The 27427-nt window shown below is 38.3% G+C and overlaps 1 protein-coding gene across 5 annotated transcripts in view; it reads right to left on the reverse strand.

Annotated features, from left to right (window-relative positions):
- Positions 1-1610: 1610 nt before the first annotated feature.
- The window catches only part of ANKRD17 (ankyrin repeat domain 17), an 80912-nt gene continuing 55095 nt past the window's right edge, over positions 1611-27427 (reverse strand). For 3 of the 5 annotated variants that reach the window (XM_042872021.1, XM_042872019.1, XM_042872022.1), the window contains 19 exons: positions 21401-21549; positions 20142-20253; positions 19813-19958; positions 18293-18435; positions 17372-17585; positions 16336-16511; positions 15393-15555; positions 14735-14830; positions 13662-13778; positions 12697-12868; positions 11458-11905; positions 10321-10476; positions 10059-10208; positions 8004-9652; positions 6108-6305; positions 5011-5259; positions 3485-3660; positions 3012-3176; positions 1611-2197 (listed from right to left, as the gene is read on the reverse strand). In XM_042872021.1, coding sequence (XP_042727955.1) covers positions 2138-2197; positions 3012-3176; positions 3485-3660; positions 5011-5259; positions 6108-6305; positions 8004-9652; positions 10059-10208; positions 10321-10476; positions 11458-11905; positions 12697-12868; positions 13662-13778; positions 14735-14830; positions 15393-15555; positions 16336-16511; positions 17372-17585; positions 18293-18435; positions 19813-19958; positions 20142-20253; positions 21401-21549 — 4739 coding nt within the window. In that variant the 3' untranslated portion in view covers positions 1611-2137. The remainder of the gene's footprint in view (positions 2198-3011; positions 3177-3484; positions 3661-5010; positions 5260-6107; positions 6306-8003; positions 9653-10058; positions 10209-10320; positions 10477-11457; positions 11906-12696; positions 12869-13661; positions 13779-14734; positions 14831-15392; positions 15556-16335; positions 16512-17371; positions 17586-18292; positions 18436-19812; positions 19959-20141; positions 20254-21400; positions 21550-27427) is intronic. The other 2 variants (XM_042872020.1, XM_042872023.1) reach the window with 1 other exon arrangement.

Here is a 27427-nt window from a genome sequence, read left to right on the forward strand (position 1 = left end):
GTTCTTTAAGAAGAAAAAAAAAAAAAAAAAAAAAAAAAGACCTGCCAGGTCTCAAAAGAGTATGTTCCTTTTTTTATTGGTCAAATAAAATGCAGTACAGTTGAAATATAAAAAAAATGTATCTGAAAGAAAATGCTCCTAGTACAGACTTCCACAGACCCCAGAATTTTGTTTAGCAAGCCCCTTGCCACAGGTGTAGCATCGAGCCTGAGCTCCCCAGCCAACAGTTGGAATTTTCAAGTCAACAAAATAACACGTTAAGAAACCACATCCTAAAACTCTGTTCTTTTGACCCATGGAATACATTGCTGTAGTAAGTGGTGAGTGGTACTGGTTAGAAGGATTATTTCAGAATAAGAATGCAAAGAATCCTAGTTAGCACTGAAGCAGTAAACAAGGTTCTAAAAGAGGGCTTGAGGTCACATAGAAGACCTGAATGGCACTATTCTTCACTCATTATAAGGTGCTAAAATGGAATTGCAATCATCTTTCATAGCAATTCTACAGTTTGGTACCCATTTTGATACAACCTGTTCTTTAGACACTATGTCAGGTAATTAGACAGCTGGAAAAATGAACTTGCTTACTTAGCACATCACGTAAGGGCACATATAGGGACATCAGTACATGCAAAACTTGGGTTTTCTTTTCTCAGAAACAGCAGAATTTTTAAAAGGCAGCAGGTTTCTTTGGAAAAGTATTTTTCTTCTCTCTGGCAAACTAACAATTAACATAACAAATGCAAAAAAACACTTCAAAAATTACTGCCTGAGAAGCAGGCCATATAACTAAGTTGGTGTTTCTTCCAGGGAGTTGAACTCAAGTGACGCAGAGCAAGAGAAAGAACAAGTTTCCATTCAGCCATCACCCACACAGAGTAACTAGTAACAGATCATGGTGGACGACACCATCTGGCACAAAACCACACTCAACTTGTAAATATACTTTAAGCCACACATACACAAACCGTACGGGAATTTGACTCAAGCTTTGCATATCACTGCCTTGCCGTACAGGACCCAAGGAATTTATTTCCTGGTATTGGTGTTCGTTCTGTAAGTGAAGAAGGCGACAGTAAGGAATTATTCATTGGACTTCTCAAGACAAACCTTAACTAGTCAACAATCCAGTTCAGAACAAGACACTATACTACAACAAAGCCACTTATTCTGAAATAAGCCTTCACTTGGAGCCAGTTTTCATCAGTGAAGCTCTACTGCAACAGCAAGTTAATATTCTTGCTCTTGAAGTAACACATACAGAGTATGTATCTCTTGAAATGACTTTTGCAGGCAAAAGAAGGAACTGGAGGAACAGAAACTCTGAGAACACTCAAGGAACAGAAGAAGAGACCTAGCTGCATGAACCCAACGAGAAGTTTTCAACAGACGGTGCAGTGTGACACATTTACCTTCTTTACCGGGCAACTCTTAATGTGCCGAACTCCTGCCTTCTCAAGCACTTTAGTCTGAAAAGCTTTCCACGTAAGAAAATTAATATCTGGTTACAACTGATGTATACCTTCTCAAAAAAAATCCAACACACATTTGAAAAAACCCTCTGATAATGCCCAGTTTTTACACTGTACTTAAATTACACAAGTAGAAAAGTTATGCTTATTAATAGTTTAATGTATGAAGGAAACATCCAGATTTCTGAATATGAAGGTACATATCTCACATTAATTTAAGTCTACATAAAGTAGAGCCTCTATACTGACATATTGAAATTTACTTTCTGCTTAGCCATTTGTTATGTAAACAATTGTACATTTATTTGCCATTCTAAAACTTCAGGATCAAGTTTACATAATTTTGCTAAATTTCTGTGTTTGCTCAGAAGCAGTTTACAGTACTAAAACCAACCAGCCAAAGAACAGCTTCAACAGAAAGTTATGTCAAAAAAAAAAAAAAAAAAAAAGGAAAGAATAAAGGCTAACTAAGTTGAAACGTATGATGGTGGGGAATGGGCAGTCACAATGTTCACAGAAAAAGGTCAGTTAGTAAGTTCTTCTGCAAAAAGCCTACACACTTCAGTCAAGCACATCAGTAGAATGATCTGGGAGCACATAAACTGTTTCTGCCATTTTTATTTTCCTCTGGAAAAAGGAATCTCAAGTCTAGCACGTTGATCCCACTCAGCCAAGTTGGTTCATATGCACACTGTTCATATGAGGTGTCCAAGTTCCAGTCCACACCTGAAAGAGATAGCTTAACTTAGTACCACGTAAGAAGAGTTTCAACTCAAAGTATTTCAGAAATCAAAACTACATTGCAGTGCTTATTTTCCACCACACTGAAGTGAACTACATCAGAAAACACAGCAGTCACCAATAAGCTACATGGATTTATTTTCATCATGTTTTTTGCTGCTGCAGTTCAGATGAGACATCAACTTTCAGAGTGAAAGGCTATCCTTCCTCTTTACCTCATAAAAGTTCAGAACACTGAGAAATTGAATCTGTCACCTTCAACTGTTCTTTCCCAAAACATACCAGTAAGACAAACTCCAGGAAAACTCAAGTATAACAAAGTAGAGCCACTTCTTGAGGACCAACAGTTGGCTGTATTTTGCTCATGTATCTGTCAGTATGACAGAAATCAGTGTATAATTAAAAATAAACATGGCATTTAGTGTAAGAACTACCAATGATAAGGTCTTGCCTACAACACAAAGCAGCTCATCTGCAGTAATTAACCAGGTGCCTACTCCAATTGAATAGACTCAGCTGGAACCAAACATCCTAATTCTCAAGTACACTTTTTTAAACTGCATTAACTTACTGATGCTGTTTTTTCTATTAATTTTGGATAGACAACTAATGTTTACGGATTGTCTTTATGTCTGTACTGTGGGGAGAGGTAGAAAGGAATAAGCAAAAAAAACCTTAAGAAACAAGCAAAAAGGAGAGACATTTTTTTTAAACTTTCTACCAGCTAGGATCTTGCATCTTCACCACATGGTTTCTTAAGCTAGAACAACACTGCAAACATAAGAATAAAAAACATTACCGTCTGAGGCCCGTTATTTTCTGTGGAATTTGAAACCATCTTTATTAGAGAGTTCCAAGATGGGTCAGCAGCATGAGGCCCATTAAATATTGGGCCTCCAGTACCATCTGTGATGGGGGCTACTGGAGGAATCATTGCATTCCCATACACAGAGAAAGGCATACCCTTATGAGGGAGGAAAAAAAATAAGCATCAGTATGTATTCACAAACACTACTCCTATTAAACATACAAAAGGGGAATCAACATTAAAAGACATTCTGTCTTGAAGTATTAAGAAGCAGCCTTAATTTAGGAATGATCTTTATTACATCGTGGGCATATGATATTTTGCTAGATTTAGGCTTCTGCAATACTGCTCACAGATGCTGAGCTGCCCAGCAAGCAGTATCTCATGTTCTCTATCTGCAAGACACACAGATGTTGAAAAAAATCAAGTGGTACAGCACATATCAAGAACAAGAAGGTCATTACCCCAACTTTTGGGAAGTCCATGTATCCTGCAGGAACGGGCTGATGGAATGTACCAGAAGGCGTTATGATTCCCGTGCTGTCTCTTTCCATGGCTTGGTGTGAAAACACACCTGGATCAGACATGGGCCTGTGGATCATGTGGCTCCCCATTCCACTATGACACCAGTCCACTTTATCTAACAGACCAACACAGAAACAACATTATACTTAACACCCACTCATGATGCTTACCAGTACTAACATTTGTACACTGTAACATTCATACAAGTGACATTTGCTCAGTTTATACTTCCCACATATCCACCTGCACAGAACTTCATTCCAACTTAGAACACAGAACTTTGTCGTCATTCTTTCACAAATTTCTGTTCCCCATGAACTCAGGCAGAAGTTCTTATGATAAGCAAAAGCATAGAATGACCACCTATACGTCTGCTTATGTTCTAACCATGTGGATTCATTAGAGGCAACTTAGCACTACTAGTACATGTCTCAGACATCCAGCAAGCAAGTCAGTATTTTTCAAAGCCTTAGAAATATTTCTGAAACTAATTCTCAGTAAGAGTCAATTCTATTCTAAGCTGAAAACCAAACACTGAAGTTACCCCACAAAGTAAAAATACAGTAATATTACAAAAGCAAAGCGACAAAGGGAAACTGCTGCGATTTGAGGATGCAAGTAAAAATGTTCAATTCCAGAAGTCTTAATGATGGCTAGCATATCACTACACAGATGAGGCAAACACTAAAGAAATAAAGCTCTGGATAAGCCCTATTATGCACTTAGGGAGAAAACGAGAGGAACATTCACTGTCACCCCACCAAAACCCTAAGAGATGTTTTGACTGCTCAGTTAAACAGTGGAACAGGTTGTTCAGAGTTTGTTTGTTTTTTACCCTAGGAGGTTTCCAAGATGAGACTGAATAAAGGCCTGAGTAACCCAGTATGATCTCACAGCAAATCCATTTTAGTGCAGATAATGAAGGGAAAAAATAATCCAATAACATTAAAAAAACAAACAAACAAACAAACACAAAGCAGTCTCACAAATTGCAGCTAAGAGTCCTATTTGCTGAGAAAACCTGTCCCAATATAATGTAAATTTTGAATAAATTCTGAAATACTGAATTCCATGAGCCTGCAGTACAATCTAGAGACTTATGTCAGTAAAAGGCAAACAGTGTGACTGGACAAAATAAGGAACACATACTTTCATCTTCCCCTCTTCCTAAATAAATTGAATCCTCCTATCAACTCATCCCTGTACAACACAGTCTTACCTCCTTTGTTATGTCTGTCTGAGTAAAAAGCCTTCACAGCCAGGGTGTTTCAAAACAAGAACATTTACTGTGACCTTGATAGAGCAAATGGATTACATAGCAAATACAAATCCTTCCTCAACTCCCTTAGAAAAAGAGCATCTTTGAGACACACTTCTGCATCATTTTTCAGCTTCAAAGGAAGCACAGAAAAAGACAGTATTGGTGTAAACTGGAAACGCATGGATTTCTGTTTACATTACATACCTTGATTGCCACCTATACCTTCGAAGGACCAGATACCACTATGTCCCACTGGAGCAGCTAAGTTGCTCCCAATAACAGATGGAGTAGAAGTTCCAGTTTGTCTAATACGTGCAGACCGTTCAGTCCCAATCGGAACAGGAACTTTTCTGTCCTGAGAAACATTACTGGATTTTTCTGATCCCAAGGACACTGCTGAGGGGGTGGGAGACTGTGTTCTTACTCCAGAAGACACCGACTGAGCAGGAGATTCTACAGAAAAGCAATAAGTATATTTAATAACAGCCAGACCCTCACCCCCATCACTACACACCTATCCTTTAATGGCAAAGTATAAATCAAAAATGCAAATGGATAGCTTATTAGTGCTATGTTCATACAGCAGATAGTTCAACATAATTTTAACAGTTTTACCAACGTATCACAGAGACATTCATCATCCATTTTAATTCTTACACAAAACGAGTACTATCCTATCCCATTAGCCCTATCAGTAGACATGCACTGCAACAGACTGTTCAAAATTTAAACTAACCATTATTGTACATCAACGAAAGAGGATTTGAGGATTACATTCAAAAGCATAGCTGCAATTCGCTTTCTGTTTGTTTTTAATCTTGAGATGCTGATTGTTGGGGTTTTTTTTGTTTTTATACTCTCTACTAAAACAGATTAACTTGTTCCCTGAATAAGTTAGCATTCAATAGAAATTTTTTTCTGCCCAAGAACTCTGCTGCATAGGCAGAAGAAGGTACCAGACCTTGCCGTAAGCAGCCTCCCTTGAAACACATTATACAGTTTTGTTTTAACAGCATCAAAAATATCAGCTTATCTGCAGAACTGGCTTTAGTAAAATATCGTTACAGGATTTACACTACTTACACTTCAAATAATCACATACATTAGCATTCCAGGGCTATTGGCAACAAGAATAAGCAACTTCAATAGCATGAGAAAAACCACAGCTGCTAAAAAAGCCTTCCTAAAATAGGTAGGCTATTAATAGGTAGTAGTGACAGGTAACACAAGGCTGCCTTTTTTTTTTTGTTTTTTTTAAAATACAATAGCTTCTCAACTGCTTCCAGCTGAGTAGAACTCACCATTTGATGCTGATGAACATGGAGGCAATAAACTAAGTGGGGAAAAATGCTGTCTGTTAAAATTAGCAGCTGCAGGTGCTCCACCAAGAGGTGCCCCAGGTGCATATATCTGACCTCCAGAAAGGTTTGAGGCAAAGTTACCCAGGTGTGTAGATGAAGGTGTTACAGGAGCATAGGGTGAATCCATACTGACAATACCTAAAAGAGAAATTGGCAGAAGCAACTCCCATTATTGCCAGATAAAAAGATCTCCCATTTAAGGGAAAAAGGAAAACTTATATCCAACCAGTCATGATTTTCTCATATTATTTTCAAGATAATTGAAATGCTTAAGCTCCATGCTTTCTAAGTCGTGACAATATGCAGCCAGCAATTCTGCAGTACATACATCACAAATGATTCACGTTATCATACAGATACCTTACAAGAGAATAAATTAAGGAACAGAATGCATATCCTGATACAGACAACATCAGAAGGATAACTAGTCATTTTACTGCAACTTAAATTTCGTAGGTTTAGAAACCAGGATTTTATACAGGGAAAAGCTGAAAAAATACTGAAAATTTGAAGGTTTATCATATACATTTTGTGTTGCTGGAAAATAAGAGTATGTATATATACACATCTTTTATATACATTAAGATTGAAGTGTTGTTTTTCAAACTCAGGGATACGTTTTCGCTTGCAGAAGAATGACAAAATCACCAAGTGGCAGCAATTCTGCAAGAGCCCTTTCTAGCTGAGGTATCCAGATTATAGACATTATTTACCCCTTAATATTCTCTTCAAAGAAGAAATGGAAAAATCAATCTAAAATTTTAAGATTCAAACAGCATTAAGAAAGCTTAATGTTCAACTGCTGCGATACCTGACTATTATTCTTATTTACAAAACTATTTCAAAATTATTTTTAGTCATACTAGTGAATGACTTCCTCTAGCTAAGTGGCAGAAGAATAAAACAGTTCAGTATCAGTTCAGTATCAGCCTCCTTTGCACCATCCTTTATGAAGGCCCAATTTCTTTTTTCTGGCAGGTTCTTTAGGCTTTGAGGGGCTACTTTCTTATCATGACGCTTCCTGACACTGTAGACACTTCCATCTTCACCTACTGCATCTGCAGGCTTCAGAAACTGCGCAGAGCAGATCACGGAATAACTGTGGTTAGAACACAACTCAGGAACTATTTAACATCATGATATTTACAGAGTCTGGAAAACTAGCTGTGTAATTTCTCGATTCATGAATTAAGCTGCATTGCCAACAGAGAGATTCTAGTAAAACAAGCACAGATGGTAAGAACTGCTTGATATGTACTTTCTGGGAGCTACAGAACAAGTTCTGTGACAACCTCTGCTTCTATTTGTGCTGAAGGCTAAAAATCTTTGTACGCTTTTCAGCAAGTCCGCATAATTAGTTTTTTTTTTACCTGAATTTAGTATTTAAGATACACCTCTCATTAAGTCCACATTAGAACACAGATATTTTTATCCTAACACTTTGAAGAGGGTATACATTTTTCTGTAGTCTAAGAACAAGTAGCAAGTTATCAAAAACTGGAATAGGTATTAGCTTGTGGTACAGAAGTGAAAGCAACTGTGAAGTGCTTTGTTATCTCAGTTACTGCAATGCAGTGGAATGGCAAAAAGAATACAGCTTCACTTCTATTAAGCTCACCGACTGCTAACAGGTATGAATTTGACAGGGGTCACTTAAGGATGAACTTACTAAACTTACAGAAACAAGAATAATAGTGTTAGAGCACGCTTTCATTGCAGGGCAGACATTACTATGACTGATCACAAAAGCTGCGGTAGAAAATAGTTAAGCCTTCAACACAAAAACATGCAGCACTTATTAGAAGAAAATTACCATGCATAGCAAGTCAGACTTACCTGAGGGACTTGGAGCTGGCCTCTGTAACGGGGGCCTAAAGCCTGGGGCTTTGGAAGTATCAGACTGATGTAAAGGCTCTGAATTTGGCAAAAATGAAGACTTTCCTGATAGCATAGACTCTGGCGTTGTCTGAGATGAAACGACAGAACCACCCCAGAAGGCATGAGCAGACGTAGGATTGTTTTCAAACAATGTGCTAAAGGGCCCAAATGGTAAAGTAGCACTGAAATTGTTACCCATGGACTTGTTTGCTGGATGGGCTGAATTCTGAGAAGCACTTTGTGTACTTAAGGTAGAAGGAAGCTGCACTGAAGAAGGAACGCTGGGGGGTCTTTTGATATGATTAACATTGAGGACTGCAACAGAAGAATTTTGCACAGGAGCTGGATTCTTATGGACGCTGCCAGTTCCGTGGACAGGTGGTCTGATGGAAGGGGTTTCCATCTTAGCTGCAGGCTGAGAAGACCCCATTGATGTCTGAGACATGGGATAGGTCATTGGGGCATTTGTTGGACCTGCCACAGGAGCAGATGAGCTTGTCACTGCTAAATTTGGAGGCACAACCATTCGAGGATCTGGTGCAGGAACCTGAGGTTGCTGAAGTGGGGGTCTTGCTTCTTGCAGAGGAGCTCCCGGAGGCTGCTGATGAGCAGGGTGCACAGAAGAACTCCCAGAACCTGTACTGGGCTGCCTAGTGCTGGTCGAGCTGCTCGTTTCTACTGCTGGCGGACTACCCACTTCCTGATCAGATGAAGGTGCACCTTTATTTGGAGAGGTTGCTGCACAGTCTGAAGGACTGCTTCTAGAAACGCCTGCTGGCTGTGCCGGAGGAGAAGGCGATGATGGGGAAGATGCAGGGTAGTGTTCTTTGGCAGTAGAAATTGGATATGTGGCATTCGTAGCCGCTGTGCTGGTGTTACTTGCTGTGGTCGTCACCGTGGTCGTCGTGGCATTTGACGTCTTCACAACAGTAACAAAAAGCTGCCTTCTGACTGAAGGTGAACTTGGACTGCCGTTTGCAGAAGAACCAGGCACAGTAGAAGCCACTGAACTTGTTGTAGCTGTTGGACTAGTTGTCAAAGAACTTGCTGAATTCACCTGAGAACCACTGCTGTTCTGACTGTTATGGCGAGGCACCATGTGAGGTTTAGGCGAATTGGTAGCTCTTGCAGGGCTCAATGGCCTAACAGGAAACGGACCCCATGTGGACTGAGCTGGTGGGAAAGTACCTCCAAAGTGCGTCATGGGCAACCGAGGCGGACGGATTTGCTGGAAAGTCTGAGCAGCGAGTAAAGCATGTGCAAACTGCGGAGGAGGATATGCTAATGGAAGAGAGACTTGGAAACCAGGTCGCACATTATTCACTGGATTCTTAATGGTTTTGTGATTAGATGCTGAAGAAATTGCAGGCACGGTGAGTGCAGAGGCAGTTTGAGATGTTGATGAAGCAGCTACTGTGGTCACTTTGATTCCCACAAGAGAACTGTTAGCAGCTGTAGTGGTGGCAGGTGTTGATGACCCTATTTTGGAGTTTGCAGATGAACTTTTCAAGCGGTTCTTTGGAATAAGTTCATCAATTTCTTTATCTGGATCCTTAATCAGAGCATTAATCAACTGTGTGGCCTGTCTTGTTGATTCCGTGCCACCCCTGAAGAACAGAAGGAGAGGAAAAGAAAAGTGAATTTTAAACACCTATACACAATGAAGTACCTCAAGAACAGGATCCAGACAACCCTTCTGTCATGCTAACAGATAGCAAAAAAAAAAAAAAAAGAGGAAAGAGGCTGCCTTTCTTTTTTTGTTGCTGATCGCTATTTAAGAAACTAAAATCTAAAATTGAGTACTCTAACCCAAAGAACGCCGTCTAGTTAAAAACTGAACTGTCTAAATAGTTCATCTCTGTTTCTGCTACCTTATTTGTCTTCCCTGTCCAGAAACAGCATCTGCATCTGTCAAGGAATCATCCATGTTGAACAGATTTGTCTAAACAGATAAGCATGTTTCGCAACAAAAAAGTTCCTCACAGGAATGACCAAATATAATGGTCAGCTTACCTTATTGTTATTATTCTATCTCCAGTTTTGTCCTTCTGTTTGTCAATGTCTATGTGTGCTCCCGTGCATTCACGTATGGCATTGATATTACATCCTCCTCTGCCAATGACTCTGGAAATGACAGTTGATGGAACAGAAACCTTCTTGGATCTATAGAAAAAAAGGAACAACACTAGCTAAGAAATGCTTCAAATGGCAAGAAGTAAGGGGCAGATTAGCCAAAAAGAAGGCAAGAAAGAAATTAGGGAAAAGTTTAGCTTACCTTCTTACAACTTCCTTCCATCCTTCTTCCCTTTTTTGACCACGTTTAGGGCTAGCAATGGTAAGCTTTCCATTTGGAGAAGAAAGGGGGGAAGGACCAGATTTTGTGCAAGTAGACAAAGAATTACTTGTCACTTCACTGATCACTTCAGACAACCTTTAAAAGAAATTAATTTCTATTAAAATGCAGACTAACAATGAAAGCCTCAAGAATGACTTTCACTAGACCCAGTCTGAAGCCTGTCAAACTATTTCCTCTTCTAGCACATCAAACAAACAAAAAAATCAAAATGCACAAGCCACATTAATAACAACATGGAGTTAAAATTAAGTGATTATCACACCTCTGGTCCCCAGAAACCTTTCAGTAAAGTGTTAACCTGTGGTGTTAGCAGATCACCCACTACAAAACAGCAACTGCTTATGAAGGCTAAAATGGTATTTGTATTCCAAGAGCTGGAATTGACAAGGAAGAAATTCCTACTACTCAAGATACCTTCCATCAAAACAGCATGGTGCAGTGAACAGCAAGTTCTCCATGTTAAGACCTTGCATTCTCACAATACCCACACAGAGAATGAAATGGTACACCGTATCTGGGAATAAGTACTTCTCACTAGCAGTTAAAAATCTTGAGCATATCTAATTTGTATATCCAAACCGGTTTGCATTCCAGAGCTAGCAAAGCTCTCTAATTAGTTCTGTAAATTATACTAATAAAGTTGTAGCTCTTAAAAAGGCAGGAGAGTACTTCCAGACTGTCTCCAGCTCAAAACTTTTTAAGTGAAACCCACAGCAGCCTTGGGCAAGATAGCACAAAGGAAAATAACTACCACAAAGCTCAGAAGCACTACACTAAGAGGTGGCATGAATTGAAATGTCTGCATTTTTGAATAACCTAACAATTCTCTACATTTCAGATCCATGACAATGAGTCTTGCTTCAGAATCTACCACTTAGTTCATGTTATATTTCAATAATTATTATACGCCTTTATTACACTCCTCACACACCACTATGGCTTCACCCACTTCCTAAAAACTGATTTAAATACATAGGTCTATACAGATAATGGTGTAGATCCCAAATGTAGTGCAACAACCACTTTAAATAGGCATATGGTGTCACAGCAACTTACTTTATGGATGATTTGCCAGTAACTGCTTTCCTCTCATCCTTTGGACAAGTAACAAGAACCGATGGCTGCTTTTTGTTGCTCTGTGTGTTAGTAGCGGCTGTGGAAGAATGATTGTCACTTTTGTGGCTGCTGTTGCTATTGCTGCTTTCGTCGCTACAGCTAGAAATCCTCATGTTGTCACTATCACCACTTTCACTAGTACTGCTGCTCTTAGATTCACCATTTACTTTTTCTGGTTGGTTATAAGAAATTGGGAGCTGGTCATCAAATATGATCTGAACATTATCAGGGGCTACTTTGTTTTTCCTGTTTTTCCTTTTGGAGCTTGTTGTGGTGATGGTATTATTCCTTTTCCCATGAGAACCTGCTAAAGTTGTCCAAGTTGCAGATATACCTATGGTGGTTGTAGTGGTAGCACTAGGAGGCTCCATTGGGACCTCTGGATCATCTGGTGAAAGAATAAAAAACAGTACTAATTTAGCTACTTCAAGAAACCTTGTAAAGTTTTGTGCTCCAAATAACATTTATCAAGTTAAATGTTGCACAAACAACTTCAAAATACTCCAAGAATCAAGCAGAATCTCTAACAAAGCTGGTATCTGTACAACTACTAAACATATCATATCGTTGAGCTTCTTGCCTTGCTTACTCTAACTTATCTAGCATCTCATTCTGATCTTGGAATAAACACAGCAGAAATTCATTAAGAGTGAAACTAAATTCAGACATGGAAAGACAGAGACAAAAGCAATTACTGGAATAACAAGTATATGAAGCTTATCAGTACAACCTAACAGTCAGTGAAAACCATTAGCATACAAAGGAAGATGCAGTTCAACACCACAAGATACAGAACAGCCAATATTTGGATAGACAGGACAACACATTTAGAATTTTGTGGTTGCCAGGTGTTTTTTTTTTTTTTTTACAGGACCAAGATTATCATTCTGTTTGTGAGCAAAAAAAATTGGTTTTCAGTTTTATAGGACCTGGAAGTAAAAACATGCGAAAACATTTCCTGTGGTGAAGTTAACCTGAAGTCTCACTGAACCGAACCTACTGTCAGCAATCCTTAGCTGTAACAAGACGCAGAAGTGATAATAAGACAAGGTAAACCACTAAAAGCTCAGCAGGTCACAAAGATAACTATACTCAAGTTTTGACAAGAAAAGCCACAGGAAGACTGGAAATAAAAACTCATTGGCACGTTTCACAAATAAGGCAAGTGACTGAAATCACCTTCAGCTTTCAGCTTCTCTTTCTCCTGAGCAGCTTGAAGTTCAAAATTCTCTTTACTTTTTGCTTCAATTTCTTCTAATTTTCTTCTTTGTTCTTCTTTTTTCTTCCTCCGTTTTTCCTTTCTTTTCTCTCTTTTAGCAGCCAAAGCCAATCTCCTACTTTCTTCCCGCAGCTAAAATTAAAACACATTACAATGTGCGCTCCATGCATTTCAAAAAAAGCAAATCCTTTCCATTTCCTGAGAAGCACAACTTACATTTTAGACTAACACGTTTACAAAGTCAGCTAAATTCTCTGAGCTATATTTTCACATTTACTTCTTCCAAACAGATTGTTTACCCATGTTAGCAGAAGGCTGATGTAGAAATAGAGGGCACCATCTTAAATGAGTTTTCCAGTACATGTTTTCAGGATTCTAAGACTACCATGTTTGACTTAGCAGTACTGCCCCAACACACTCATTTCCCTTTCAAAGGTTAGGATGTGCCATGTTTTTAGCTAGGTTGGATATAAAACGTGCACTCATTTGACACTACACTTCTACTTAGGCTTTTTTTTTTTAAATAACATCTCTTCTACAACACTATGGTTTCAAGGAATATTATCCACATATTTTGTTTTATTTAAGACACGAAATGGGATTTAAATTTAGACCTCCAATTCCATACCAACATGACTGCAAAATGCTCACCTACTGTATACTGAACAACAACAACAAAAAAATACTTCAAAATCCTTTTTTGGATTTTACAGAGAGGAAATATAGTCACATCAGAGTATCTTAACCCAGTTTCTCTTAGTAAAAGTCAGAAATGAAGGTACAAAGGTAACCTGGACAACTAGATGCTCCAACTATATTGATTTCACATACAGTATGGACATTCACAGATCTACTGGTCTTGAAGGAATGTGAAACTGTAATCTTATTAAAAAAAAATATTCCCAACTCCAAACTGTTAACTTGCCTTCTCCAAGTCCAATTCCTCTAAAAGAATGCTTGCATTTTTGTTGGCTTCAGCAGCCTGTCTATCTTTGGCTTGAACAATTGATTCCATACATAAGTGGCACTTCTTCAGCATCTCCTAAAATAACAAAGCACATCAACATTCCATTTTAAAAAGTGTACATTTGGAAACTACACTCTCAAGCTTATGCTACTAATTTACTGATTTCCTTATTTGGAAAGAAGACTTAATGGAGGAAAACAAAGAACATTTTCCATTACTTCCAGTGCAATACTATTACAAAACATCCATAATTATACCAAGTTAATCTCTCATTGGCAAATAAGCTGCAAGAGTTTCATTTACTGATTTTGAGTCATGAGTAGTAAGTGACATGGCACCAACACAGATGAAATTCTCCTTCCATTCTTGATCCCAAGTGCAAACTGTTATCAATGCAACCCTTCACTGCAGCTTGAAATTTCCTTTTCATGCCCACCTCTGCAAACTGATGTCCAATTAACAGGTAGAACATGAAATCAATAATTAGTATCTCAGCATGCTTAAAGTGGTACAAAGACAGTTCATAACCTATGCCTGGTAAAGACAAAGTGTTTATGAAACTAAAGGAGAAATGGGCTGAAAGGTGAAAGAACTGCACAAATTAAAAGGCCCTCACAAAACAACACTTAGCACCCCACTCTCTCCCTGAAACAGCTGGGAAATATTTTAACATTCTACTATTATTATAATTATAGACCTGTATTAATTGCATAGCAGCAATTACTTTCACTGGGTGTTCATCATGCAAGTGACCAGTGGTCACAGCCACTGGCAATTACATACATACCAATGACAGGGAGAACACCTGAAAACAGACATGCACAGTAAGAAATACTGTCGTACCACGAAGGTTTATGAAGTTACACAGGCTGTTTGCTCCCATTTTTTCCAATTTTTTTTTTTCTGAAAACTTCCAAATGGACTCATCATTTGGCTGAAATCCAGCATGTCAACAAAATAGTATTTAAAACATCTACTCTGAAGCTGAGTCACAGTATTGTTTCTTATGAAGCGTTCTCTTACAATCTTACCTTATCAGTAATGGTTGCTATGTATCTCATACATTCTGAATCTGATGGAAACTGGTTTACTTCTTTTACTAGGTAGCGCACCACTTTTACATGACCCTGAAAGAAGGAATAGACAAGCAATTAAAGTACTGCTCTCATGCTGGCTTTATAGTCATATTTTCATATACTTTTATCTTTTCCTTTTGTCAGTTTTCTAACATCTGGCTTTGGCTACTTACAGTTGTATATTCTTACAGTCATAAACAACTTTTAATTACTACTGAACTTGAACTACACGCAATCATCTGAAGTCAAGCTGGGCTAACTCAAAGTTGATTTTTAAAATGCTCATCCTCTCTTGCATAACAATTCATTTTTAAAATCGTTTTTCTACTTCTGTTGCATATTCCACATCTCCATAGAAATACATTAGTTTTTTGTTCTCAGATCCATGAAAATCAGACTCAGTAAAACAACCATAAAGAGAATTTCTGTTAGAATTTAACACGTCATGCAGGTGACATGCACATCTATTTTTGAAAATGAAAATTCAATGCCAAGTACTACAAGTAAGTCACATCTTTAAAAACACAGCTTATCAGTTATGTTGTTTATTCCTACTACCTGTGGATGATTGAGACAACATTAATCAAAACCAAAGGTAAACTTCACATTCTACCTTTCGGAAGGCTGCCATAAGAGGAGTTATTTTCCTGTTATCAGCAGCATCAACATCTGCTCCGGCCTGAACTAGTAATTGGACAACATCTAGATGCCCTCCGTTTGCTGCCAGCCACAGTGGAGTATTCCCCTTCTTATTACGCACATCAATGTGAGCTCCTCTACAAAAACAAACGTTCAGTCAAAACAATGAAGAAGATTTTAGTTACTTATGTCAACAGGTCTTGCAAAAGTTCATGCAACGCTTAAAAGAAATTGGCTAATTCAGCAATCATTTTTACATAAAACATATGCATTCACAGAGAGCTTCAGTTTCAGAAATATTTTTAGATTCTCTGATGCTGTGAAAAGCCTACACTCAGACTAAACGTATTTTTAATACTCTGACTCATACTGTTTGTCAGTTGGGTCTGAAGCATTGCTAATTACCTCATTAACTTCCACCCCTTCGTACCCCTCAATAGCTTGCTGAGAACAACTCGTAAAGTTGCGAGTGCAAGCCAACAGCCAGTGCCGCTACTTGGAAAGAGACTCATCCAAAAATTGTTCAAGCAACAATTATGATCACCAAGTACACACAGCAATCTCAAACGGATGAAATCATTAAGACTTGCGCTTTGTGCACATCTGCTTTTCAATGGACTTAACACTGACAGTTAAACTGAGGGCATCAGGGATGCAACCACAAGAAATATCACCTTCACATGAAACCTTTCACATGAAACATTCACAAGTTCATAACACAGGAAAAAACCTAGCAGTCCACACAGGTAAAAGCAAGTACTAGAACACCAAACACAACTTACACTCTCATCTAAACAGAAAACATAATTACTAATGGTCTAACAGAACTCTTCCCATTCCCTATCACATAGTGTATATTACAACACAGAGACTAGAGATTGTTTTCTTTAAGCAGTGCACTTACAAAAATACAGTACCTGCTAATAAGAAGTTCACAGAATTTGTAGTGCCCTTTGTCTGCTGCAATGGTTAAAGCTGTGTCTCTTGAGGAAGGTACCGGAGGAGCATTTACATCTGCACCTTTGTCCAGCAGAACTCTGCCTACTTCTGCATATCCACCAGAAGCAGCTTCCATTAATGGCGTGAGACCAGTCTACGAAAAACACGCAGGAAAATCAAGCAATTCGTGTGAAAGAACTGGGAGGTGGGTTCATTTAAGAACCAGGACTGATTTCTACTTCCAGCAGTGGATTTCAAGTTCTGCCATACAGCCTCTCCTACCTGACCAGTTTTGTGAAAAAACTACCAATATTTCAAAGGAAAGAAAATGTACACCTGCACAGAAAAGGAGGCACAACGCAGTGCATAGGTGTCCTGCTGCTGCACAGAGATAGGAAGGTTCTTTGCCTGCTGATGTCACAGCATCTTAGAAATAGCACAGTCAACCTTATACAGTTGACAATCAGCATAAGTATTGCTAAAAAGAACACCACACTTTTGTTTTTAATCTTCATTAAGACATGCTACACAGCAACATCCAGAAAGTGCCTGGCTAGGTGAAGGGGGACACATGAACTTCTGACAGACATTCACAATCCCACACTTCCTTTCGGTTCTCTGTTACCACCATGGATAGAAGCAGTTAGACAAGGAGATCAGACCTTAAGTACAACCTATATTAAGAATGTGACTTTCTAAATTCGTTAAATACTTAATTTTCAGGAGTTTACAAGAACAGCAATCCATTAACTTGAAAAGCAAGTAAAGCTTCAGAAGAATTGCTTTTCTTTCAAAGATTCGTATATCTGTATAAATGCTAGCTCCTGAAGTACAACCACTGTTTTTACATTTTCTAGACAGTATTAGAAACTTGAAATTGCTCTGCAGCAGACACCACCCTTGGTCATCCAATTAACTTCCAAGAGGCACGTACAGAAGGGCAATAAAACCATCAGATGATAACAAGTCATAACTTGCAAGCATTTCTTTTTTGGAGAGCAATTTGCTTCTTACCTTAGCTCTATGTTCCACATTTGCTTTTCTATCAAGGAGCAGGCTAACCACTTCAGTTCTCCCTTGGAAACAAGCCAGAGTTAGTGCTGTATTCCTATTGGTCTCTATCTGGGCATTTATATCAGAGCCCATGTCCAGTAATAACTTCACAGCAGCAGTGTGGCCATTCATGGCTGCCAACATTAAGGGAGAAATGCCCAATTTGCTACCAGTTCTGAAAGAAGAAACAATAAAGGAGTTTAAGTCGCAATCACATTTCTGAGATGACTTCAACAAAAACAGAGAAAATAGAGTTTTTAACAAGAATGGAAGTCAGCAACACAGCAACTACAACTGAAACCACAGAAAGTTCTTGCCAGCAATTTTGGACAAGTATTCCTATTTCAAAGCATCGTAGGCATGTTAGATTTTTAACTGCTGTAAATTTAAAGGCAACTCTTACGAGGAACTTCTGCTTTAACTTTTTATTTGACTTGTGCAATGCATATTTGAACTACTCAATGTATGCAAGAGGTGTTACATAGATGAAAACACACAGCACAATCTTTCTTTAAATTACTGGCAGGAAACAAACATGCACACTTTTTTTTTTTTATTATTTAACCCAGAAGTAATTTCAAACTAGCAGGCCAATTGGAGAAAAAAGAAATACTTTGCTTTTTAAACCTTTAATCAAAGAGGACTGATATAATATGACGCATGGCAGAAGTTATCTAAACATACAGAAGGAACCGGAAGTTAAGCGAGCACTGAAAAAGCACAGTCAAAAATCCTTCCTTCCTACCTGAAGTCTATGACAAACAGGACAATTACACGGATATTTATTTATTATGTAAGCACAAGCCAACTTGTTCAATTTAGTTGCCCAGAAAGCCTTTTGGAAAAGGGCGAATACCACGAAGAAGTGAAAAGGGAACTTGCCTGGAATTGATTTCTGCCCCAGCATTTAGCAGAATCTTGATAATGTTCACATAGCCACCAGAAGCAGCAAGGCTTAAAGGTGTATAATCCGAAACATTCCTGTGCTCTTTGTTTGCCCCTCGAGCTAGAAGCAACTCCACCACCTGCAGTATTTTAGGAAATAAAATCTGGTTTTCTCTCAAACTTACAAGTCTATCTGATACAAATCTATTCAATGCTTTCAGAACCCTAAACGTACTGTTAACATCTTCCAGTGTAAAGACAGTGATTTTGTTCGTTTCCTTCACTCTACTCTTGGCCTCTGTGAAAGCTGAGACTAAAATTATGACCCTAAAACCCATGTGAAAGTCATTTAATATCAGTTACAACCACTCACTGACATGTCTAAAAGACTTACACCAAACTGCATTACAAATAAATTTATCCCAATTTTCTGGTTATTTCAGCCATTTTTAAGACAACAACAACAACAAAAAAAAACACAGTTCAAAAGAAGCATACAAAATAGTCTTGCTTTTTGTCTTCCCACTGTCACATTCAGTTCATTATCAAGTTAAAAACTCATCTTCAAACCAAAGCTGAGGAGCAACCAAGAAGTTTCATGCTTTTATCTTTCATTTGCTGTTTACAACACAACATCAGATTGTTGTAGACTGTACATAAGTCTCTCACAGGAGCCAGAGAAATTAACATTTGCATCACATTAACAACAAAAAGTAATTTTTACATGATGCCTTCCTTACAGATCTATTTATAATTCAAGTAATTCCCAGCATTGTATATTGTACATGAAGTTTATTTTCTGCAAGCAAGTTAATGCAGAAGTCTTGTCAGGAAACTGAACTTTGTGCCAAAATGAGTCAAAATGAACACTGAGATGAAAACTCACTGAGTTATCTCCAGAACAGTAATGTCTCATTGGCTCAATTTCAGGCTTCCAAGCACAAAACATACTTAGATTGATCATACACAGCTGAAGCCAAGAGTTTTTCAATTACAACATTCTGCCTTGAAATCACAGGACAAACAAGCTGTCAGAACTAAACTGCAGCAGGAAAGTACACCCTAGTATCTTCACAACTGCCTAAGGCCCAGTTTTTTTCCGATCCTTTTGCAAAAGCCATTCAAAAAAAAAAAAAAAACAGGATGTATTTCCCCAAGAAACACTACTTGAGAGAGACAAATATCTCAAATCTGTAAAAAGATTACTCTAAATTCATCTTTCCTGTATGAGGTAGCTAGCTAGAAGGTCTTCTCTCCTGAATCAAGAACACATAATTGTCACTCGCAGCTACTCTTTTGTATCTGCTGACATTCCTCTGGCCCATTCAACATCTTTTTTAAATCCAACACTGCAATATGTAGCTTCAAGTATGTTAATCTCTAAGTGTGTTTTTTTTTTTTTTTTTTAAAACATCATCTGAAACAGCACCATGTATTAAGTTACTGTAACTGTTCTGTAAAATAAAGACAATATACAACCTACAACCTGCTCTTCAAGACTTATAGTTTTACATCACCTCTTGTCTCCCTCCTGAACAAGCCAAGGACAAGGGAGTGTCCTTTGTTCTCTCCGACTGGGCTTCAATATCAGCTCCATTATCAAGTAAGATTTCAACAACACCCACATGGCCAGCTGTAGCAGCCAAAATAAGTGGAGTAAATCCTAGAATGAAAAAGGATGTTTTTGAAGAATCCACATTCATAACTTCAAATTAAGCAACTTATGTTAAATCATCAAGAAAGCAAGCTAAAAGCTTCACACAAAAACTATACTTACTGCACATTTATTTACTATGTTAAAGTGGAAGACAAGAGTGGGTCTGTATTGCCATGGTGAGATACCTACCTTTCTTGTCCCTATGTTCAATATTGGCTCCTCTCTCTAGCAGTGTTTGTACTAGCTCTTCATGGCCACCAGCACAAGCAAGCGTCAATGCTGTGTCATGATTACTCTCAGTCTGAAAAAGAAATCATTACAAATATAAATTCTTCCTTTTTCAAGTACAACTTCTGTCATGTTCACGCTAGCACAAACACAACTGCATCTATAATGAAATAAGAACTATGCAAAACTTAAGCCCTGTTTACTGATCACCTCATTTTTTTTTCAATGTTCAAATTAGAAACAGAATTCTACCTCTAGTTTGCTCTGCTGAGATATTGAAAAAAAGATTCCTCAAGAGCAGATTTCTGTGTGAGCATAGTTTTAGTTTTGCTTTACTCTATTATGATTGAGGGTAGCTGGCAACCAAACTCAGTACTGACGTGTATTGCTGTCTACCAGTTAGCAATGAGACACATCAGGTTATGGGAAGAATTTGATCTGCAGTCACAGCAGAAATCAAGTCAATCTCCATAAGCAGCTGAACTAACTAGAACTGGTTTCCCAGAGATTTCTCTCCCCAGTCCACAATAATCTCCTCTTGCAGTCTACAACAGTTCATACTTACTCATCTCCACACTGCTTGTAACTTAGCCCTATCATCTTGGTTACTTTTTCTATGGTCTAGAACTATGCAAATAGAAATACGCAGAATAGATAATAGAAAAAAGCAGTACACACTTTTTTTTTTTCCTTTGATGGTTTAATAGCCCCAAATCAACAAACAGCAGTTGCTTTCAAAATGATTTTCAATACGGATATGCCTTTTCATTATTGAGAGGGAGGACTCTTGAAATACATCATTTTTGAAGATATTTTTGCAATACTTTCATACTTCTGTCAGGCCTGGGAGGAGGCAAGGGGGACACTGGCCAACAACTCAAAGCACAACTGTGCAAAATAATTGTGCAAGAGATTTTTAGCCTAGTTTTCATTTTCAGAAGTCAGCCTCCAAAATATTAATTTTTTTCTACCCTGTTGCTCATATTCACTCATTGAAGAAATGAGAAATACAAATGTTTAGTGACACAAGGCTCTTCTCTTTTGTTCAGCTAGAACACAGAAGAAACTGGGCTGCAACTTTCCCGAGAGTTGTACAGGCTTTCTACAATCAGCTAATCAAGTCTCATTATACAACAGAGCTGTTTCCTATAAATGAATTATTCAGAATACAGAAAGAAAATAGCTTCACATGTGTGCTGCAGTGACAGTGGAAGGCTTACCTGGGCATCAATATCTATAGCAGGGTAAATCGGTAGCATGGCTGAAGGAGAAATGATAGGACTTGGAGTTGGCGTCTGAGGCTGGGAGACAGAAGTTGCAATGCTGTGGGTAGGAGTGTTTGACATTGCAGATGCTCTTCCGCTCACTGCTGTTGAACAGAATAATTACAATCAGTAAAAGCAACAGTGGGTAAGAACTGCTCAAATATTTCAAATATTCAGAAATGTGCATTTTTCCACACATTTAATCCACCTTTTGAACTCTCATAACTATATCAGATTGCCAAATAAATATGTACATATCAGACTGTCATGTTCTCTAAATGCCCACCGAAAAAAACAAACAAACAAAAAAAAACCAATTTTTTTTTAAATATCAAAACTTTTCCTGCAAGTCAGTCATTATTTGTACCAGGAATTCCATACCTTCAGAAGCTGGACCGCAGAACAAGTTGAAGCAACAATTATCTGTGCATTTTTTCTTAAAACCGTTTAAGGATTCTCATGTAGAAGTCCATCTACTTTCCCCTAGTCCCCCCACAAACATCACAAAGAAGCAGCAGAGCTAGCATCAGGTTGCTCACATAGAAGAATTTGTTGAAATCAGTGAAGAAGCAGCTTAACAGCCATTTTGCAGAGACTTTGGTCAAAGAGATTAGGATAAGCAGCAGAAGGTAATATCATCTTACAGTTGATGATAGAGTATTGACATGACACAAAGTCACACGTCCCTTAAATTCATTTCATCAGCATAATAGTTACAACTACCAAGTGAACTTGACACCACAACAGCATTTGGGGGAAAGAAACTCCAGTTTTTCTATTTGCTTTTCTTCAAAGTAATCTAATGTTTTTCCTCCACAATTTTTCTTCTTTTTTTTTTTTTTTTACAAGCCTTTATCAAATGTCAACAGCAAAGGAGGAAGTGAAGGGTTATATGTTTTGCCCGTCAAGTTCACAAAAGGACCTTTAGCTGCAAAATGAAAGAAATATGGTTTCCACATCGTCAGCATTCACTGAATACACTCCACCGAGTAATCTTAAGGAATACTGAAATAACATCCCTTTCTCCCCAACTTCTGATGTCACACTTATTGTTCAAATAGGTTTAGTAATCGGTCACATCCCACATTACCAGCCATGCTTATTTAGCTCCTACGTTTAGTTGGGAGGGGTAACTTTTTCAACAGATGCCGTGCAAGTTTTACTGCAACGTGCCAATCTGTGTACTACTTCTCTGCAACACAGTGGTTTTAGTACATTTTTGCTTTTATTTCTGGACTTCCTATAACAAATATCATTAAAGAAGCCAATAAGTGCCACTGAAAGGAAACAAAAACATCAACTTTGAGCATACAATGTATACTTCACCTACTACTTAAGACTTGATCATGTCACAAGCTGTGCTGATCTTAATATCAGAGCTCTCATCTTACAAGAAAACTCTTACAAGAGTGCTCTCATCTTACAAGAAAAATCACACTAGGTATGAACTAAAAGGAACATGCTGATGCTGAGCCAAAATACTCATGATACAGAAGGCCAAAAACCGTGGCTTAAAGGAGCTCTGCACTGTACAGAACAAGGGACTGTAATCTAATAACTTCCTGTGAAGGTTTACTTTGACCTCATCTCACTCCTTATTCTTGCTGTAGAGATATAACCTAATAATGTAGCAACCAATTTGTTTCATAGACAATGACAAGAATGTGTTAGAACTCCTGCTCCCATCTTCACACACACAGTCATAATGAATAATTTAGGAAAAAATTAGGAAAAAAAAATAGCAAGTTCACCTTCTTTCTCCAACTTCAAGGAGAAAGCTCAATCATAGTAAAACAGTAATGGAATGATGAAAAAAAGATAATCGTGATCCTCAGCACTCCCATCCAGTTCAAACTGACCAGAGAAAGATGGTGAAATCAACTGGAAACTAACTAAAGTAGCTTAAATCATATAACATAAAAGCATGATCATCAAATAATCCACACATGAAAGCAGTTTACCCTGTTACAGAAGCACATGGTATTTGCTAAGATTCCTGCAGGAGCCCTGATACTGGGGCTGGGGAACACACACTTTATTACAGCAGTTACTATTAAACGTTCACATTTAAAAACATAAATAAAATAAAAATCAAGCTAACTGGGAAAGTCTCGGAAAGAAGCCATAGGGGAAAGACGTATTTAAAAGCCAACATCTCTTTCCACAAATCATACAAATCATATATAAATGTTTTATGAATGATAACAGAAGAGTCCATCAATATGCCTGGTGACTTATAGTTCTCATGTTAAATCCACCTCGAATGTGCTTCAGCAATAACACAAATAACACTATCCATAACCCTCAAGTACCCACTGAGACAAGACACTACTTTTTATGGATAACAATTTGGATTGTGCTTCTTAGAACATCATCTATGCAGAGTTCAAATTTTTCATCAATGTGCCAATGACAACAAACTAAATCTTTACTGACAACTTGCTGTATTTGTTTGGACACAGTAAGCCAAAAGGTTTTCATACTAGTCTTGAGCAATGAAACACAGCAGCCAACGAGCTTAATCTGCAGTTAATAAACAGCTAAACCAGTTCACCTGAAACACCACACTTCAACATTACACCTTGAGTAACATGAGTTACTATATGGCTGGGATAGCACATCTTTGCAACTAGGTCGCAGTTACAGTATTTCAAGAGTATCTGTGCTTTAGTTCAGTACAGTACCAGCTACTAGTCTTATTAACACCGTGACACAACTTACAGTTGATGTGATTCCTGTGTGTTAATTTCGGTAGTTATAACTGACTCAACTCAGAAGGCAGCTTCCAGAAAGTAAAATATCAAGTGTTTCAAGGCTCCTGAATTTTTTTTTGTGAGGTTTTGCTACTGGATATCATAGAATACACGGTTGTTTAAGTTGGGAGGGACTTTTCTAAAGACCATCTAGTCCAATGCCCCTGGCGAAGACAAAGAGACACCTACAGCTACATCAGCTTGCTCAGAGCCCCATCCAGCCTGGCCCTGAACGTCTCCAGAGACAGGGCTTATACCATCTCTCTGGGCAACCTGTTCCTGTGATTCAGCTACCTCTTCTTCCTCGTATCCAGTCTAAATCTCCCCTCTTTTAGTTTGAAACCACATCCCCTTGTACTATCACAAAAGACCCTGTCAAAGAGTCTGTCCCTTTCTCAGCCCTCTGAAAGGCAGCTCTCAGGTCTCCCTGGGGCATTCTCCTGTCCACGCTGAACAGCCCCAGTTCTCAGCCCGTTCTTGTAGGCGGATCATTTTTTGTGGCCCTCTGCTAGATGCACTCCAACAGGTCTATGTCTCTCCAGTAGTGAGGACTCCACATCTGGATGCTCCAGGTGAGATCTCACCTCCCTTGACCTGCTGATCACACTTTTTTTGATGTGGCCCAGGATATGGATGGCACACTGCTGACTCATGTCCAGCTTCCTATTCATTTGTACCATCAAGTCTGTTTCAGCAGGACTGTGCTCTGTCCTTTTGTCCCCCAGCTTGTATTGATAGCAGGCATTGTCACAACCCAGATGCAACACCTTGCACTACACTTCTTGAAAAACAACCATGTACCTTAACAAAAGTTTATCATTAAAACAAGGAATTATTTTCTTTAATTCTTTGCACATCACTTGCTGCATTTTCATTGAAGAGTTTCCTAACTAACCCTTTTCCATGGTCAATAAATACATCTATTTGCCAAACTCATTGCAAGCAAATGACTTGTACTGACATCTGAAGTCGAAGAGCAAACCCTTTGCTTGTCATCAGTTCCAGCAGGAGTTGTAATTGAATATTCACTTTTTCAACTTGTCCTGTTTCTTTCTTTCCAAATAAAACAACATAGAACAAAATAAAACAAAAACAAAACAACCCACAAACAACAACAAAAACACTAAAAACATAAAACCACCTCTTAGAACTCTTAAGTCAGTATATTCTGTGTTCCCAGGCTGATCCTGTAGAGCCCTAACAACATCAATGACCTACTCTAGCAACAAGGAATCACACTTCAACATTCTAGAGGTGATCTAACAACTAAGCACTTGACTATTACAGCAACATTATTTTATCCCAGCCTCTAATACCAGCATTTGCATACCTGACTTGCTTTAAACAAGCACTTAAAATTGGATAATTAAACTAATAATTTGCAAACAATTAAGCACAGAGATGAACACTAGTTACAAGTGTACATCAATCAAGTTTACAATCAGAAGACAGCCTTGCTTTGTAACCAGTGTGAATTCATAGAATCACAGAATTGCTTAGGTTGGAAGAGACCTTAAAGAGTCCATCGAGTCCAACCACAACCTAACGCTAACAACCCTCAGCTAGATCATGTCCCTGAGCACAACATCCAGGCAGTTTTTAAACATATCCAGGGATGGTGACTCAACCACCTCCGTGGGGAGCCTATTCCAGTGCTATTCCTATTCCAGAATTCACCCAGTGCTGCAAACAAGGCTTTGTACCTCCGGGAATACTCCACAGGGGTCCCACAGAAGCATTATAGAAGGCTACAGAAAAAATACGTAGCCGCTCCCTAAACATTTTGTGTTACATTGAGCCCATTTCACCTCCACACTAAAATCTGATGTGTGAAATCAAGCTGCTAGAGTTGTACAGCCAGGGCTGCATCTGCTCACTTTAAAATAAGCCATTTGACAGACTCAAGGTGAAACTGCATGTGTACAGCTTCTAACAGACTTACCACAAATACCTGTCAACACAATTTAGAACTGATCCTCAACTGCACGTGTACCTGCACATAGTAAGAACTGTGACTAAAGAGTACAAAAACATTCATTCAAATGTACATTGGAAATATCTGACTTTCAGAAAAAGGCATGAACAAGCATTTGGGTATATGCCACCTGACCTAAAATCAGAGATCCTCAGAATGTTATATGCAGTTAAACACATAGCAAGTGCATTCTAAATGAAAGTCTATGTTACACTTAAAAGAAAGCATATTGCTCACTATCTCCACACATAACCACAAATGGTATTTGTTCTCTCTATGGAATCAAGTAGCTGGTAGTGGTAGGTATCCCAGTACCATCAGTGCACATTATCACAATGCAAGTAGCTTTATCTACCTTCTCATGTCTCCTGTCAGATATTTATTCACTGACAGCTTTCAATCTTTGTACCTAGGCTTAAACTCCAACATTAGGTTTTCCGAAGAGAATCTCTGTAGCTCCCATAAGTTTTAGGAATCTTTTAGGAGGCTTTGCCTGAACATTGGGTTACTCATTAGAAGTCTAATTTTAGTCACAACTTGAAAAGCATCATTCCAATTATATCAAACAATCACCATGTAGTCTTTTACATAATTACCAAATCCACTATTCACTGTGCACCACACTCTCTCCACTCAGTACACTGCAGTACATGCAGGAATATCTCCACTTCTCTGCACCTTTGGACTAACATGTTCTTAAGAGACCTGTCTATGCTCCAGTTCATATCCCAGCACAGAGCCTTAGCCCTACAGTCTCCTTACAGAGAAGAATTGTCAAGACAGACAGCACTTCTAAAAACAAACATTCATCTGTTTCACAAAAACATCAACAAGTTTTTAATCAGGGGAAATGCTGATGTATTTATTATTTTTTAAATATTCGTTAACAGTCGGTCTGTATTTAGGTAGGTACTCAAAATGAGCATTTCAGCTATTTAACATGAACAGGGGCATCCAACTAAAGCATGCATAAAGAGAATCAACACTAGAAGCTCACGTTCCCTATGGTACTGAAATCCTATTATTTTAAACAACTAATTTTTAAGGCCTTAAACCACTGACTCAACACATCCAAGGAATCTCCAAAGTAATTCAGAAAAACTTGGCAGGGCTCAATTTGTTTTTAATTGGAGAAGCAGCAATTTTCAGGAATGTACTTAAAAAAAAAAAAAAAAAACAACAACAAAAAACCACCAACAGCAAACATATATTACAATTACTTTTTTTTTTTCCCCCAAGTAAATGTAAATGTTT

This window comes from Lagopus leucura, unplaced genomic scaffold (assembly GCF_019238085.1).
Source record: "Lagopus leucura isolate 7727_CA_CO unplaced genomic scaffold, USGS_WTPT01 Super-Scaffold_100004, whole genome shotgun sequence".
Lineage (NCBI taxonomy): Eukaryota > Metazoa > Chordata > Aves > Galliformes > Phasianidae > Lagopus > Lagopus leucura.